The 18,267-nt window shown below is 39.0% G+C and overlaps 1 protein-coding gene across 2 annotated transcripts in view; it reads left to right on the top strand.

The window, feature by feature from the left end:
• The window catches only part of stau2 (staufen double-stranded RNA binding protein 2), a 109,268-nt gene that overhangs the window by 36,590 nt on the left and 54,411 nt on the right, over window positions 1-18,267 (top strand). For both annotated transcript variants that reach the window (XM_085362417.1, XM_085362415.1), the window contains exons 8-11: window positions 1,898-2,110; window positions 2,213-2,350; window positions 7,604-7,732; window positions 11,643-11,700. In XM_085362417.1, the coding sequence (XP_085218543.1) occupies window positions 1,898-2,110; window positions 2,213-2,350; window positions 7,604-7,732; window positions 11,643-11,700 (538 nt within the window). The remainder of the gene's footprint in view (window positions 1-1,897; window positions 2,111-2,212; window positions 2,351-7,603; window positions 7,733-11,642; window positions 11,701-18,267) is intronic.

Below are 18,267 nucleotides of genomic sequence, written 5' to 3'. Positions count from 1 at the left end.
ACAAATTTCCCACGTGTGGGACTAATAAAGATTATCTTATCTCATCTTATCTTATTTAAGTGAGTGTATGCATATGTTTATGTTTATTAGAGAAATAACTTTAGCAACCAATTCTTCTTTTTTAATGTCATTAAAGATGTGTGCTGTACAATCATTCCATCCTAGAAAAAGAACTTTTTCGATAAGGCCAGAATTACTGTGACATTCACATCCAGGATCAGTATATGTGAAGTTCTGTATAAAAATGAATAAAAATGGCTGTAATTCCTTTATGCAGTACTTTTGTTAAGTCTCCTGAAGTAAGGCTGAAAGTCAGTCACATGTTGATTGTTTGATTCAAAATCTATTGCAAAAATGTTATTATCTAGATATTTATGGCCCTAAATACACATTTCACTGTTAATCCATTTCTATTTCCTCAAAGTGACATAATCTTAGCTGAGTGCGGCCGGTGATGTGCGACGTCATCGTCAGCACTATGCCTTAAAAAACTAAATCTGACTCGGGATGCTTCCAGTCCCACTGAATGTTGTAACATACAAGAAGCTGCCATGTTACATTTCCCTTTTCTGGTGATGAGCAAGACCGGAGTTAGATCCCTTGGGTGGGAGTAAGTTTGCCTGATGTCTTGGACAGCTAGTGCTTCAAGGCTTCACTACAGCGCACATGCTAACCTACTGTATACTTGAATTCCTTGTGCAGGACTGCCCACAGGCTGACAGGTTAACAGTGATGGGAAACATGGGGGCCAGTGTATCCTCTGTTAAGAAAATGTTGGAGTCAGTTGAGTAGGAAGAGAAAAGAAGTGATCATGTATGTGATAAAAGGTGTTAGTTGCATTAAAACTATGCGTGTCTGCTCTGAGTTTTCTGTTTTACTTGTGGCCATAGTTGTATGTGTGGTATCTGTCTAAACATTCACTAACTGATTTCTATTTGTTTAGTTTTCATGCACAGGACTTGCCTTGTCACTTGAGTTTAATTGAACTAAAATCTTTGTTTTTTTGGGTGTCGTGTAGATTGAAGAGGGGGTATGGACACATTATCCTTTGTTTCCCCAAAGGTCTGGTATTAGTCTGTGTTGATGTGTGAAGTATTTGAGGAATGCTCTAGGTTCCGCTTATCAGTTTAATCTGTTTTATCGGTCACTGAGTTCAAATCAACTGTTGCTAGATTGCATCTGATTACTACAATTTGTGCTGTCTGCACCGCAAATTAAGCTCAAAAGAAGAAAATCAGGAGAGAGCGTGGGAGGGGGCTGAAAAAATCCAAAGCAGCACACAGCTGCTGCAGCAAAAAAAGCAAGGAAAGCAAGGGAGAAAGCCATCGAGCTAGGAACCGATCCACGTTCACCGAACATGTAGAGCTGGACTCAGTAAGTGTGTGAAACTTAATTCTTCCTCCAGCATGTTTTCCTATATAAGAACCCCACCTGCTACACACACATCCACACACTCGCACACTGTGGTTGGACTTGAAGTAGATGTGATTGCAGAAGCATGACCTAACGCCAGCCGGTGTTTGTTTTAGGTCTCCCAGGTGACCAGAGGCTAGAGGAAGGAAACTGAGCCTTCATCACTAGAGACTGTCATCTAGGAACATGTTACTTTTCATATGTGTGTTTGTGCGTCAGTGTTGTTCAGTTTGGAGTGTTTTGTATATGGATAACACACCCACATGTGGGTGGGTAGCAGTGTGTGACCATTGAGAGCAGATGTTTTGGACCACCTGGTGTAGTTGCTCACAGAGAGCTCTGCACACACTCCTTTATACATATTCCACACAGGAGAAAAAACCCACACATATATAAATTCAGATTTTGTACTATCATTTTTATTTAATTTCTCTTTTATGAAAAAAAAACCCTGCCATCTGTGTTTCTCCAAAAACCTTTCCAGGTGTTGAAGGAGAGTGGGCCCCCACACATGAAAAGCTTCCTGACCCGTGTCACCGTGGGGGAGTTCTCTGCCGAGGGTGAGGGCAACAGCAAGAAGCTGTCCAAGAAACGTGCCGCTCTGTCCATCCTGCAGGACCTGAAGAAGCTTCCCTCCATACCCACTGTGGAAAAACCCAAGACACACTACAAGAAACGAACCAAGACCATCCTCAAGGTACTTTAATAAAGTGAACCAACACACACACACAGGGATGCATGGCAGAATAAATGATTATGGTTATTACAAGAGATCATCACTGGCTTTTTTTCCTTGTAGACAGGACCAGATTATGGACAGGGCATGAACCCGATCAGCCGTCTAGCCCAGATCCAGCAGGCCAAAAAGGAGAAGGAGCCCGAGTACCTGCTGCTCTCAGAGAGAGGGATGCCCCGACGTCGGGAGTTCATCATGCAGGTACATTCCTGGTCACAGAATATGCTACTACAAGAAAAGACATTCCCAACTATATGATGTCCTGCAAATACTAGACCACTTTCTCATATTAAAGTAGGAATTAACAGCAGACCATACACAAAGAACACATTGTACTCATCAAACCCACCTTGTCTCAGTCAACTAAGTCCACTTTCCAATTTGCGCTTCTGAATGTTAGATGTTTAGCAAATTAGGCTTTTATTTTTAATGATGTCACTGTTACTAATAAACTGGATTTTATCCTTCTAACAAAACCCTGGCTTGATAAGAGTGATTGAACAGCTGATTGAAATATCGACGACTAATTGTAGTTTTGAATGCTGCATGCGTGCGAGCAGGAGGTGGTGTGATCGTTGTATAGAATCATTTTTAGCTGCAAATTTTTGCCATTCGACAGTTAACTGAGTTTTGAATATAATCAGTTTATTGGCGTGTTTTTGGATGATATTACTGACCCACATATACAAATGTTTTAGACTTTGCTATCTCTGATTATTATTGCATATTTTCAGAAGTATTTCATTCACCTGCCAAAACAAAAAGGAAAGTAAAAAGTACACATTACCAGTACTGTTGTCATGTGATGAAATGATGGACAATTATCGATTGAGAACCTTGGAGAAATAGTGAAAACGTAAAGATGGCTGAAAGAACCTGCTGTAGATCTGAGAGAAATCATAGAAAAGTCAACTATAAATTGACTTTAAAATCTTTAAGAACTAAAAGAAATACACAAAATGGAAATATTTGTTGTTGCTCCAAAAAGAGACAGAGACAGAAAATATATTCATACTTATAATCTCTTTCTCTCAAACACAGTGAGCAAGTCAGGAACTGTGGCATAATTTTGGGCAGTGATCTCAATTTGACAATTATTTTATTAAAGTCACCAGGACTGCTCTTATCTCAAACTAAGACATTGCCCCCTGCGTTCATATCAAACAGGATAGAGTAGTCTAACGCTTTATTTACGGGATTATCTAAATCATCAGTAGGACGTCTTCAGCTTGTCCACATTGTAGCAGCCTTACACGTATGTAAGTAACGTCATTGGTTGCCAGTTCAATACAAGATTACCTTTAAAATTCTTCTGTTAGTTCATAAATCTCTCAGTGGTTTGACCCTTCAGTGCATCTCTGACTTGCTCAGTGTCTATAACCCAGTTACAGCTCTCTGGTCATCAGGTACCGATCTTTCAACTACTCTCAGTTAGATCTGAGTGTGCTGAGGGTGCTTTCAGTTACTTCTTTGGAAGAAACTGCCCGCTGACCTGACGTCAATTCCATTTGTGTCCGCATTCAAAAACAAGTTAAAACCTTTTTATTCTCACAGACGTACACTTAATAACTGTGTGTGCCTCAAGGTATCATAGTCCTACATAGCTAGGTCTTTATTGTTGTGTTATTTTACCGTTTTTTTAAGCACATTGAGTTTACTTGTAATGAAATGTGCTGTGTAAATAAATAAATTGCCGTTGCTAATGTGGCCTGCTAAGTAGTCCTAAAAAGGGTTATATATGCTGTAAAAGACAAGGAGCTTAGCTCATATCTGCTGAATCTCAGGCTACTACATACACGGAGGATGGCTATATGTGGGTAATGAACGTGGGTGCGAGGTTTCTTAGGTTTCCACAGGGATTATGATCCCTAACTGTGTTAGCATGACAAGCTCCCCTTTGTTCAAACAAGGTCGTTTTTGAACAGCCTGCTAATGTGCAGAAAAGAAATCTATTCCCCTCCTGCACCACTGACCAGCTTTGTTCTTTTAAGTGTGGAACCTACTTCCAGTTTTGCAGTATTTATTATTTACTATGTCAAAGAACAGGAAAAAATGTTGTTGGTTAATGTTTAGTCACCAGAAGACATGTAAATAATTTAATGCATTTGGTGCAAACATGGTTATTTTGTCAGGAACATGTGGTAGAATAACTGAACATTAAAGTCTGTTTTCATTTACTGCATTTCAACGTTGGATTAAAATGATTTCGGCCTCCTCATGTTTCCTTTCACCGTTTTCTCTTCTCCTCTTTGTCTCTCATGCTCGGCATTCCTTTGTGAAACATTCTGTTTAGCATTTATTATGTTTATAGATGCAGTTAAAGCTTAGAATAGATGAACATCCATCTTTACAGCCGTTTCCATCACTGGAGCAGCCAACTTTTTTTTATGCTATTACATTTCAAGTTGTCGGTGGCACGAAGTCTGTTTTCTGTACCACAGGATGATACTGGAATTAAGGAGCTAGTATTCATAAAATGTCATGTTCCTCTGTCAGCTGCAACCTTTAGTTACGGGTGGTTTGGTGTTTATTATTAGTCCAGTAAACAGAGTAGGATCTTTGTATGAGGAAATCTCATCAGATACCACAGTTATCTCTTTCAGAGTTGTTTAGCCTATTTGAGGTCATGCATGAAAAACCACAGGAGAAAAAAATAATCTGTGTCTGCAAGTTGAAATTAAGTTTATTAACTGAAGCCAAGTTGAAATTGGCTTCAGTTAATAAACTGTGCACTTTAAACTTGGAATTTGCCCTCTTTAATTTACCTGCCCTACTTTTACAAGTTAAAGCTAAACTACTGTTTCTGCCAAATGTGTTTCTTTAATTACCCACGTGTTAAAATTAATTTGCAATTAAGATTGAAGGACAATCTTGAGAAATGCTTTGTTGATTTTAAAAGAACTTGTCAGGTAAATGCCGATGACATTTATGTAAATCAGATCATTACATGATTTTGAAAATGTTTTATTAAGCTCTAACAAATCAGTCAAGCTCATTGTGTAAAGTAGGGAATCCATACAGTGCTATAGTTCAATAACTATTAAATTATGAACTCAATAAATATTCACAACACAGTGATTCTGCAGTATACAGTCTTTAGCAGTACGCTGCAATAGTTTTATAACAGAAGAAGAGAAAATTGAATCTTTGTGTATTATTGCTCCTCACTTTTAATTAATCGATTCAATGAATTAGCTCTTTGATTTGCTTTCCCCTGCTAACCGTGTTGTCTGGTACTTTCCCTCTGAGTTTCTTCCTAACTTCATCTCTTGAGAAATTGTACCAGCCAGTTTACAGTTGGTTTAGAGTTTTAATAAGAATATTGATATTTGGCATCAGTGTGTATTGAAAGTATTTCACATGAGGAAGTGATTAGTTATGTTGCCGCTTTGATATTCTGTCCCACCCTTCATGTGAAAAAAAAAAAAAAAGTCTTTAGATGTTGGACTTAGTGTGCTGCTTGTAATTCACTTATGTTTCAGCAGAGATGACAAAAAGCTGTGTTTTAAATTTTTCTGTGACAGCCACACCTTCACATACTTTGTATCTCCAAAACATTTCTAAATTTTTTCAGGTACAACAATATTAATGAATCACTGATTAGCGTGTGAAACATTCATATGTATCGTAAACAGCAAACCAAAAAAAGAAATGCTCAGAATACAGGTAAAGAAAATGAAATACCAAATGAAAAGGCGATTGCTGAGTGTCATATACAGTTCTTGGTACTGTTCCATGGATACCGGGGAATCTAGATTTCTTTTTTCCATTGAACCAAGTTTCTCATCTTGGAGTGACCAATCTGGTTGCTCCTTGTGCGTGACCTTTTTTTTCTTTTTCTTTTAGTCTTTTAGTGCTTTATTTTATTTTTTATGTATCAATTCGGATTTCCAAACTGTTTCTTTTTCTTTTTAAAAAGAAATTGAGCCACAATGAGTTTCTTGGGTAGAGATATTTTAGCCCTTTTAACCTCATATTTTAACCTCAATTATTTCAGCCTGAGCTAGTGTCTTCAGTTGGACTTTCACCATGTGCAGGATTCTCTCATACATCTCTTTCTCTACGTCACCTGGCATCAAACATCTTTCTTTATATAAAGAAATTAGCTAATGGCAGTGAATTTGTTAGTAATTTTGTTTACGTGATTGTTTTTTGCACAGGGTAAGAATGTTTCCATGAAAATACTCACGAATGAGCCTCATTGATCCAGAGAGCTTGTGGTTTGTTCTTTGCAAACCTAAGCCATGCGGTCATGTTCTTTTTAGAGAGAAGAGGCTTTCTCCTCGCAGCCCTTCCAAACAAACCACACTTGTTCAGTCTTTTTCTAATCGTGCTGTAATGAACTTTAAAATTCAACATGCTAACTGAGGCCTTTTTTTGTTTGATTGTTTATTCGTTTGTTTGGTTTTTTGCAAATTCTTTGACCATATCTTGGGGTGGATTTTCTGGGACATATACTCCTGGAAAGATTGTGGCATTGTACTAACCCACACCGCTTCACACCGTAAAATTGCTAAACGTGTGCATTTGTTATTTATGCTCGCCATTTTAACAGCAGTCTGTCTTTTTCTCTTCCTATTCATCTTTCCCTGGCTGCCTCTCCCAGTCAAACTCTCCCACTTAGTCTCTCGTTCCATAATCCTTTTCTTTCATGTGAAGAACAGAGCTTCTCTTAGCATCAGGCGGTAATTCAGCCTCAAACCTATTCTCCATGCCTCTTTGATGCACACATTAGTCCCCGTGAGTGTGTGTGTTCTTTTGTGCAGTCCACTCCATCTTCTAAAATTTCCACATTGTTTCCTTTGGTAGGCAGCAGGGCTCAAATGAGTCTCTGTTTTCGTATCGTTTGTCTGAAGCCATCACTTCAGAAAGGGCTCCACCTTTTTGTCAAACGCTTTCTGAGGAGCTGATCATCGTTTAAATTTTGATAAAAGAGTGATTGTGTTTGTTTAGTGATTGGGGAATTTATTGAGGCCTTCCTTCCTTCTCCTTCTGTTGTGACCTTCGTGATGTATTCAGATGAGTACTTAGCGAGCATGTCAGACCACTTTGACTGAGTGCGCTGAGGCCTGGCAGTTCACAGGCTTTGGCTCCCAGAATGTTATTTGTACAGTGTAATTGTCTGTTTGGATAACATAACGACGTCTGATATTCTCTTGGAAATTTCTGCTTACATTCTGTATAGACAGATTTAATGTTTTGGGATTACTGAAAAACAAACACTTCACTCAGATTCTTTTTGTGCAATGTGCACTGCATGGCTGCCTCAGCTCTGAAAAAGAGAGAAAAGAAACTTTTTAAAAAAAAACTAAGGAACAGTTAGTCATTATCACAACAGGATGCATCAGCAAAACCAGAATGTTCAGTTGTGAATCAGCAAATATTGCTAGTGTCTTTATCTCACTTGTGTGTACTGGTTTCTTTATATGCGTGTTTTCCTCCATTCCCATACAGGTGAAGGTGAATAATGAGGTTGCCACGGGAACAGGGCCCAACAAGAAGGTTGCCAAGCGGAATGCAGCTGAGGCTATGCTGCTACAGCTGGGATACAAGGCCTCCACAGTCCCTCAGAACCCGGCTGAGGTAAAAACGCCTTCGCCAGCTTGTATATTTCATATCTGTTTTATATACAAGCCTCCCACTTTGCTGCACAACTGTTTATTTATCTTACTTCCTGACTGGTAGTAGTTGTATATTGTTGAATGTTATTTGAAGTTTTAAAAGATTCTACATAATGGGGGGGAGGAATAAATCACACAATTAATTATACAGAAGGTTTTGTTCACAGCCGTTTTAGAAATGTAAACTTTCCCAGCACTGGTTTCTTATACTGCATCTATAAATTATCGCATTTGTTTCATAATGATATGAATATATCAATATGATCCACAGATTACATTTGGTTCCGATTTCTTGTAGCTACTAAAGTGAAAACATGTTAAAACTGTTGAAGAGGTGAACACTTTATTAGTTATACCTTGATAGCACTAAGCTGGCCCCCCTTTTGCCTTCAGAACTGCAATAGTTCTTTGTGGCACAGATTAATTAAAGTGCTGGAAACATTCCTCAGAGATTTTGAACCACATTGACATGACGTCATCACTCAGTTGCTGCAGATGTTGTCAGTTGCACATCCATAATGTGAATCACATCCCAAAGGTGATCTGTTGGATTGATTGTGAGGCCATTTGAGTACACTGAACTCATTGTGATGTTCAAGAAATACATTTGTGATTTTTTTGAGCCTTGTGACATGGGGTAATATCCTGAAGTAGCCATCAGAAGATGGATATTGTGTGGTCATAAAGAGGTGGACATTGTCAACAACAGCTCACCTTCCTAGTCAAGTGGCATTAAAAAGATGCTCAGCTGGTACCAAAGGACCTATGAAAGTATGGAAATGCTAAAAAATATCACCCACACCATTATACCACCAGCAGCAGCGTGAACCATTGAAACAACCCAGGGTTGATCGGTGTTTTCATGTTGTTTACATGAAATTATGATCCTGCCACTTTTCCAATCTTCTGTTCTGCAATTTTGGTGAGCCCTTGTGAATTGTAGCACCTGTTTCCTGTTCTTATCTGACAAGAGTGGCACCCAGTGTGGTCTTCTGCTTCTGTAGCCCATCTGCACCAAGGTTTGAAGATGCTGTTCTGCATACCTTTGTTGTATCAAGTAGTTATTTGAGTTACTGTTGCCCTCCTAGAGAACTGGTACTCATTTTCTCTTTTTTGGACCATTCTCGGGTTTACAGAGAATGGTCAGAAGTTTGTGGAATACTTAGATACTTAGACCACCCTGTGTGGCACCAACAACCATGCTACGTTCAAAGTCACATAAATGTCCTTTCGGGCACCTAATATAATGGCTAATGAGTGCAACATAAATGTATAGTATGTAGGTTGCTTTAGGTTACTTAATTACAGACACTCATGAGTTATTCCAATGGGTTTTTATTGCCTCTGTCACTTTTCTGTTTGCCTATCAAGGTCGGGGCTGCAGGGGGCAGCAGTCTAAGCAGAGACACCCAAATAATAACACTTTGCAATTGTTTTTAGCATCAGAGCTATAAGAATGGTGATAGCGGATGGTACCTATAAAGTTGTATGCTGAAGAACTAATTAGGAAACTTCATGCACTGCCCTGACTTTATCTCATCTCTACAACCCCGCACAGTAATTCTGATACTCAATTCCCAGATTTATCTCAAATCCCAGTGCTGCTGACCTATTATACAACCCGTTCAGCTTCTCTAAACCATATGTGTTTTGCAAGCAACCATTGATCACCAACATCTTTATTCACCTCGTTGGTTTTTAAGCTCAAGGGGGCAGAATCAGATAGAGTTACATAACCAGTCTCTCTGTAGAATGTTAATTGTTCCCCAGACAGCTCATTAGTTTGATATATGATGCTGCATATACTGTATGTATACTATTCAGAAAACCAAATCTTAGAACTACAGGAGAGCAGAGATGGGCAGTAACGCGTTACTTGTAATCAGATTACAGTAAGCGTTACTGTAATCTGATTACTTTTTTCAAGTAACGAGTAAAGTAAGGGATTACTATTGCAAAAACGGTAATTAGATTACAGTTACTTTCCCGTAGGAACGCTGCGTTACTGCGTTACTAAAACCGTGATTTTTTGCGAGAATGACAGTGACATAAGCGAGTGCGCCGTTAGTGACAACAGCTGTGTGCAGATCAACAATGGATCACATATCGAGTGCGGGAGAGCGTATGAGCGTGCAGCGTTTAAAGCGTGGAAGTACTGACCTTACTTTGAGTTTGATTCCATAAAAAGTAACAAAAACATTAGTGTCCATCGTGCGTGGGAAGAAAACTTCTTTTTACAGCAAAAAAACCCCTAAACTTCCAAGCAAGCACCGAGTGTGCAACGACGTAATGGGAAACTCACAGAGAAACTCGCGGATTCTTCAACTGACCGCGGCACACCTGCACCAGGGTAAACCTCCGCCTACCGCAGTCCTGCTTTACAGGTGAAAATAGAGCAACAGGACCGCTGAGTCTTTGACTTTATTTATTTTCTGCTGTGTTTTACTTGCATCTATTTGAAAGAGTGAGTGTAAACACAAAAAATATTTTATTTTATGTGCTGGAATGTGCAGAAAATAGGTTTAAATGTTAAACTAATTTATTCAAGTCAGAGAATGGTGCATATAATTAAATTTTTGCTTGATGCATAAAATTAAAAGATTAAAACTGATAAAACAAGTAAAAAAAAAAGAGACTTTTCCATTTGATTACATTTTGTATGATAGATTATGCAGAAAAAGTAGAATTGGGCTGAAAGATCTATCGCTTTATCACCTCTTCAGGTTGTAAATCGTGTTTTTAAAAAGTAACTAAGTAACTAAGTAATTAATTACTTTTGAAAATAAGTAATCAGTAAAGTAACGGGATTACTTTTTTGTGGAAGTAATCAGTAATTAGTTACTGATTACTTTTTTCAAGTAACTTGACCAACACTGCAGGAGAGTTAAACATGACATGCTCCGAAGAAAGCGCATCTCAGTTTGCAGCCAGTAATTTCCTTCCTTTTAGTTTGATTTCCTCAGCTCTGACATTAATTACCTTGATCTTCTGTGTAGTTACTGCTACTGAGACTTCAGCAGAGGAGTTTTTGAAAGTTTTAAACGCTCTGCACACTGAATGCCCCACTTACACGAGTCTCCAGGGGAATGTCAAACGTTACAGACATGTAATCAAATCACATCATTGGATGTTTCATTCTTTAGTCCTATAAACCACTGTGTTTTGTTTTCTAAGGTTTCAGATATGTGAGTCTGCTATTATGGAAATAAGCAGTGAGTCTCCCTGTTTAAGCTAATTTCTGGCAAGAGGTGAGACCTGTCTGGTTACACTCAAGAAACAATATTTAGACAGAACAAAGTTATTGGCCGATACGTGACTGTGCAATAGCTCGACAACTCCGACAACGTCTCTGTACGAATTAGTTTTTCCTTTTCTTTTGATCTCAGACAACTCAGAGCTCTGTAGCTTTTGTAAGATAGGTTGTCTTTCTTTCGAGCGCTTTCTCTCCTTCCATTCCTCCTTTCTCTCTGTGAGCTGTGAGCTCTCTTGCACTGAAATTCCACTGTAGCGTGGGTGAATTTGTTTACAGCAATGTCATCTCCTCAGCTGTCACACATGTGAGAAATGATTTGTTTGTGTTTCACATGTGTTTGTGGCTGTGTGTGTTTGTGCAAGCAGACGCACACACCACAGCAGAAGTAACACATTGAATAGGAGCCTCTTTTTTTGTTACTAAACATTGACAACCCCCCTAATTAAGTAGCTGGCCTAGAGACACTAGGCTCCTTAAGCATCCCCTCCTGTGAGCACTCGTCTCTTTGTTGACCAAACAGTAGGAAGGAACTTGTCTGACATGCGTGAAGAAGCTGTCTGTTCAAGAATCTACATCTCTCTTACCTCCCCCTTCTCTCCTTCTCTCCACATCACTACAGATGGACAACAAAGGCTGGAATGGACAAAAGGCGTCTTTTACTGAAGCGACAAGCAACAGTGAGTATCGGCACGTCTCCCCGTGTTTCTTTCCATTTCCTTCTCCTCCTCCTCTCTGGCTCTCCATCATTCCCTCCATCCTGCAGGTGGTTTTAGCCACCGAGATGGCCCGGCGTTTAATCTCTGTGACTGGTCAATGGGCCTCTGACTGTCAGCTTAATTGGCCGTGCGTCCTCGTGGGGAGCCTGCGAATTCAGGCTCATTCACACAGGCTTACAGGGCCGGCACACAGAGGCCCTCCGGGGAGTCCCTCCGCTGCCTTCCTGTGCAGAAAACATAGCCTTTCACTCAGGATTAACACACAAGTGCACAGGAGTATAGGGTATGTGCACATACACATACCCTTAATCCTCAACACATAGAGACACTGCAACTGTCATACATGTTTACAAGGTTTATCACATCAGTGGTTAAAGTAGTTAGCAGATTTCTCAAACTGATGAGACCAAAACCAAAATAGTAAATAAAATGTACACAATGCTAATTACACAAGGCTAGTTTGCTATAAAAGATTTTTAGACTATTTACTTGAGAAATGTTTTGCAGTTGAGTAGTGATCTCGTAAAGGTATTTCCATGTGTGCTCATGCGGTTGCACTCTGATCGGACCTTAAACATTAAATAGAGCGGGTAACTGCCTGGTTTCCAGTGGATTGGGTAGATGTGACCTGCCTTGAGTATGCTCTACCTAGCCAACACCACATGATAAAAATTGAGTAATTTTCAGGTAGACTATCACCTGTTGTTCATTAAATGTATGAAAGGAAACTGTTATACTCTAATCTGATTCCCCTGACATTGTCTGGCTTACATTATCCAGAAGGCCACGAATGCATCAGATAGCGGACTACCTGTGACTCTCATGCTACAGGTTCTGGCTCAGCTTCCTTAGTAAAGTTTGTGTTGTAACTAGTTGCTGAAACAGAATAAGTAATTAATAAATCATTACAACTAGTATTACAGAATGTCAAACTAGTGCTAAAAGGACCAAAGTAGTGGAAAAAACAGAAGTGGTGATATCCATGCTCTGGAATAAATGTTCAAAAAGGCATTCGGTAGTTAAAATGTGCATTGAGCACACAAGATTAGTAGTAGGTCTTTACTAGATATTAAGCTATTTTTTTATTTCAATTTGGATCTCTGTGCAGGTTTTTAGCAGCATGGTTGTGAAAATCACAATACCAGTCAATTAACTGGGCCAGTGTGTAGGTCCAGCCTGAACTACAATGAATGAATACACCTGTGGCTTATGGACTAAAGTCTTCTTCTAAATTTCTCACTAGTGGGATAATCAAGTACAAAAAGGAATACATGGCTTTGACTTTGGTTTATAGTGAAAGACCAAAGCTAATGGCATCGCTCACTATAATTAGCAAATGTTAGCATGCTAACAGTCTAAACTATGATGGTAAATATAGTTAACCTCCTAAACATCATCATGTTAGCCTTGCCATTGCTGTTATATCTGGACAATACCCAAGCCTGTTAATGTACAAACAGATACAAAGGAGAAACAGATCATTATCTCACCTTATGGACATCTTCAAAAGGTCAGCAAATGCAAAATACATTTCCTGTCTGGATTTATGTAAGATCTTACATAGGAATGTGATGGCCTTAAAGGGCATTTTATTTATAGAAGAGGCTTTGTCTCAAAGGACTCTTCACTGAGAACCTTAAGGGTGTAATTTTAAAACAGCTGGCCTCCATCATTGTCTCTTGTTAAGTTGGTTGTCTTGTCTGTAATCAAAATAAAAAATAATGCCGAAAATCTCACATTAAAGTCAAGAAGCTATTTCAAGAATTCCCATTCTATTTTTAGTTGTTTTGTTGTCTCCGGAGCCTGGCAGTGGTGTTATTTTGCTAGTCGTGCCACATGTGGCATAAGTTTTTTTTGTTGTTGTTTTTTTTAATATTACGTGTGAAAGAAGTTTCCAAAGAATTAATTGTCATGGTGTTGCTTAAGCATGTAAGTATCTGAGCTTGATTATATTTTTGTGATGTTCTAGATTGAGTTTTTAAAAAAGCAGATGTAAGCAGTTTTAAACTAGGAAAGTAAATGCCAGCAGCTTGAGAAAGAGCAGTTTGTGACTCAAATGAACAATCTGTGAGATGTCGAGCAGCAGAGGGGAAAACAGATAGCTTTAATAGATTCAAATGTGCTGTCGTCACTTTGGTCTAATGGAGGGTTTTGGCAGAGCTCCGGCTCCCTGACATGGGGCATCCAGCTTCACTCTGGAGAGGAGAATGGATGTCATGCTTAGCACACTTATGTTGAGAGAGTAATCGCCCAGATTTGTTGCATTGCTCACTGCTGGTTTAGACTTGATAGGCAGGACCCAGATGAGAACTGAGCCTGTGCCACAATTTTTATAGCACTCAAATCTGTGATTTAGTCGAGTTTCTGAAAGATATATTATCTAAATAATATTTGTAGATCAATGATTGTTCTCTTGGAAAAACTATTTTGGTGGTTGTGGTTTCTATTGAAGCCGGAGCTTCGGTCATTGCCCAATACCTCCAGAGTAGAGCCTCTTGGGAAACAAAATCTTCCTTTTTTCGATGACTGTTCCTATTGTTGGCTTGGAGTGTGCCTTTGGTCCATTGCCATTTCCACTTAGTTTATCTCACACTCAGCATGAGGCTTAACTATCTGCTAATTAGCTCTTTAAAGTTGCCCAAACCGCAGAACACTCACACGACGCTAATGTCTGAATAATATTTATTTCATAAACACCATTTACAACTCATTCAAACAGATACAGCTGGTCTCAGTTTTCTGTGTGCGTGTGTCTGTCAGTGCTGAATGGAAGATGTTTCTTGTTTGTCTTTTGTTTTGACGTATAGTGTGAATAAGTAGAAGTCTGGCTGGGGGTAAAAAAAAGGGGGGGGGGTGAAAATCTTTTCTTTTCCTTGCAGCTGTTCAAACTTTGCGAGTGTTTAAACAGGGCCCGTGTTTATAGGTGAATAAAATTAAAACTTTTAAACTTATAATCCTCAATATTTTAGCCATCTTTGTTGATGTAGCGACATCTGTTTTCGACTCTTTATAACGGCAGTGTTACTTATTGTGCGGATCTTTTCTGAATGAGACTTTTTTTTTTCAGAAGCACTTTAATCTTATGAGTAAGAGTCCAAGAATAACTCACCGTGCAATACTATCACAGTGTGTCACCCACAGTGATGATATATCACAACACATTTTTCCGTAGTGATTACACCTCCACCCCCCCCAAAAAAGCATAAATTCTCTACATTCACTACTACACTGTGTAGTCAGGATGGGTTTTATTTATATTTTTTATGTTAAATTTTAATATACTTCAGTTAATTTGCTTTCTTCCACTGTTCAAATAATGCCACGAGAGAAAGCAATATGTTTGATTCCACCCCGTATTTTATATCATACAGATTTTTTGTGTAAAATGTGTAAAAATGTTAGAAAGCCCAGCCCTGAGTCTGAACCAAAGGAAGGTTACCGTAGAAAAAACTGCTTCAAATCTGTCTTCCTCAATGAATTTAGAATTGGCTCAGTCACACTAGAGTAAAACAAGGGCGGCAGTATCTGTGCTGCTACGAAAAATCACATTCAATATCAAGTGCAGGTAGCTGCAGCAGTCAGCTGCAATCAGAGGTTAAATGCCTGTAATGACTTCAGTTCTAAGGTGTTTGCACCGGTTGTCTGGTGAAAGGCAACCTGTCTCTAAACAATCATGGCCTAACTGCACGTACTCTCAGATTTGTGAGCTGCCAGGTAATTTGTAAACGCAGACAGACTGCCATTTTGCTATCAGTCTGAGTCACCAATGAGTGCAGCACATCTGCAAGAGTGCCTGTGTCATTTTACAAATTGCTTTCCTGCAGCAACTACATCACTATTTGTGGAGGAAAGCAACAGATTTACTACAGTTTCTCACAGTTAATAAGCATATTTTTACTAACAGTGACAGATTGTGTGTAATTGCCAGCTTCACCCCATTCAGCTGCAAACTGATAGCACACTGAGTCAGTCTTATTGCTGTTTTTCACCATCATGACGCACCAAAGTCACCTTGAAGACAGCAACTGAATCTGAGTGGTCTCAGACCTGGTCTCTGTCTTTGAAGCAAATGTTATAAAAACAAAAAAACACAAAAGCCTAATTTCACGTGGTTGCAATCATTTGGTTGTGCCATGCTCTTCCCTTGTCTCACTGTACCGTATGTGGATATACCTATTTTCTCAAATTAACTCCAAACAGCACAGGGAGAATGAAGTCATCTCCAAAGTCCCGTATTACCTCAAGTGTTGCATGCTTGAGGTAATAATCAGTTTCAGAGACATTCTCACTATTGGAAATGTTTAGGCAAGGGAGCTGCTTTGATAAATTGTGCAGGAGGACAGACACAGAACCCCAACTTGTACACTGTAAAGTCACCAAAGAATTATGAATTTACAAATTAGACTTTATACTATGGAGCAAGAAGGTCTCTAGTACCTAGGCCCCTGGCTAGTATCCACTCTGACAGTATCCCATATTTGCACTTGCTTCTTTCAGATGCCTAGAAAAGTAAACAATTTGTTTACTCCCAACCCTATTGGCTAGTTTAGTACACTTTCAAAAGAAAAAGAAAACAACTCTAACCCAAAATGATCTTAGCCATGAACAAAGCCTGCAACAAAGGTCCGGACCGTCAAAGTCCGGACTTGAATCCTATCCAAAGTTTTCATGTGACGTCAGAGCTACTGGGACACGCCCACCTGACAGTATTGCAGTTCTTTACCCTCCAGCTATACTTTCAACCTTTTCAAGTTTAACTCAGCCAAAATGCCAGATAGGTGCTGTGCTATTGGATGCACTAATCAATGCACTAATGAACGTTTATTTATAGCTGCCAGAATGGTGTAGAAAATGGCACCAACAAGTGAGCAAACCTCACCTAAACCTGCCAAATGAGGACAAATTGCATCAATCCCTGCTTCTTAACAGCAACTCAAGCTGTCAGTGGCGTCTCATTTAAACTGTAGGGATGATTTACCTGACATCAGAAAAATACTCGCTCAACTTTACTCTTATGACACAACAGTAATGTGATGATTAATACTACCAGAACTTTTCTGGTCCTACACTGTGAATGTCCAAGTCAACAAAACTAAAGATTTACATATAGTAGTTTGTTTGAGTTAGCTAGGTAACACTTACAATTACCTCCAGATCGAAAATTCATGTAGCTATCCTTACTTTAAAAGCTTTCATCCAGGCAGCAATGTAGGGTGAATTTTCTTTTTACATACACATACAGATACAGGTAGACATGACCAAATGGGTACTCTGGGAAAGACAATGCTACTTTTAGGGATTCAATAAACCTGCCAGGTTAAAGTATGGATGTAGTTTCTCTTCATATCTTTGTTTTTCCTCCATGGATAGATAATAATTGACAGCTAGGATGATGAGTCGGTCACATGACTGAAAATTTTGAATTGAGATGCTTTGACATGACCTTAAGCAGTTCATTCATGCTCAAAAACCCGCCAGTGTAGCTGAATTAAAAGTTTTGCAAAGAAGAATTCAATGTGAAAGGCTAATTTCCAATTATTGCTTGATTGCAGTTCCTACTACAAAGGGTGGAACAACCAGGTATAAGGGTCATGGAACAATTACTTTTTCTGACTGCCACGTTTACAAGTCTTTTTTTGTTGTGTCTTCAGGGTTGGTATTTGCACCTTGGTCTTTTCTCATTGACGCCTATCCCCTAAAGTAGCATACTGTGGTTTATTTTAATGTAGATGATAACAGTAGATCATATCCTACTATCAGCCACAGTCATTCCTGTTGTCTGTCTTAAAAGACTGTTGGTCACAATTAACACAGTGTTACAATTTAAGAAAAAAAAACTTATGCAAAAATATAAATCTGTTGCTGCTGAAATTTTAATTTGGTGCCAAAGGGTATACAGTCCTGTTATTAGTTACCAAGCGGTGGTAAAATGATACTAAGACTTACATAGAAAGTTACATTTATAGGCTATCAGGAAAAAGGTTTTCTAGCATTTCTTAAATCTACACTTATAATAATGGCATTCCATTTACAATCAGGCCGTGCATTTTTATTGCAGTCTGCACTGTTATGGCATAAAAACAGGATATTCAAGTTTTTAGATTGATTGTTAATAGAAATTCTAGAGAGACTTTACTGTGTGATTTAATTATTGCTTCTAGTGAGTGGATACCTCAGGTCAAACAAATTTTAAATGGTTTGTTTTTGGCTCAATCCTGAAATTAGAGCAATTAGAGTTGCTGCTGGAGGTTATCATTGGCATTTTATTCATTGTGTGTCTGCTAGGTTAGTAGAAACTAGGCTAGGTTAGAGGCAAAAACTAAAAATCACAGGCAAAGGAAGAACCACAGTCCACATTTTAGGTGTAGCTCGAGATATATGTTTAAAACATTACCCACAGGCCTCTCCGTGGGGCTCAAAAGTGTTAGAGGGCCACAGAAGGCTGGCAAACTTCACTCTTTTCCCCCCAAACAACAAGTGAACCATTTGCAATGGCATCTTAGTTGGAAAACTCACTACAGGGGCCCC

This window comes from Diplotaxodon limnothrissa, linkage group LG9 (genome assembly GCF_057381915.1).
Source record: "Diplotaxodon limnothrissa isolate DT_005_m linkage group LG9, D_limnothrissa_male_GT1.1, whole genome shotgun sequence".
NCBI classification, from domain to species: domain Eukaryota; kingdom Metazoa; phylum Chordata; class Actinopteri; order Cichliformes; family Cichlidae; genus Diplotaxodon; species Diplotaxodon limnothrissa.
The sequence above is the reverse complement of the archived record's forward strand: the minus strand, read 5'-3'. Positions and strand labels throughout refer to the sequence as shown.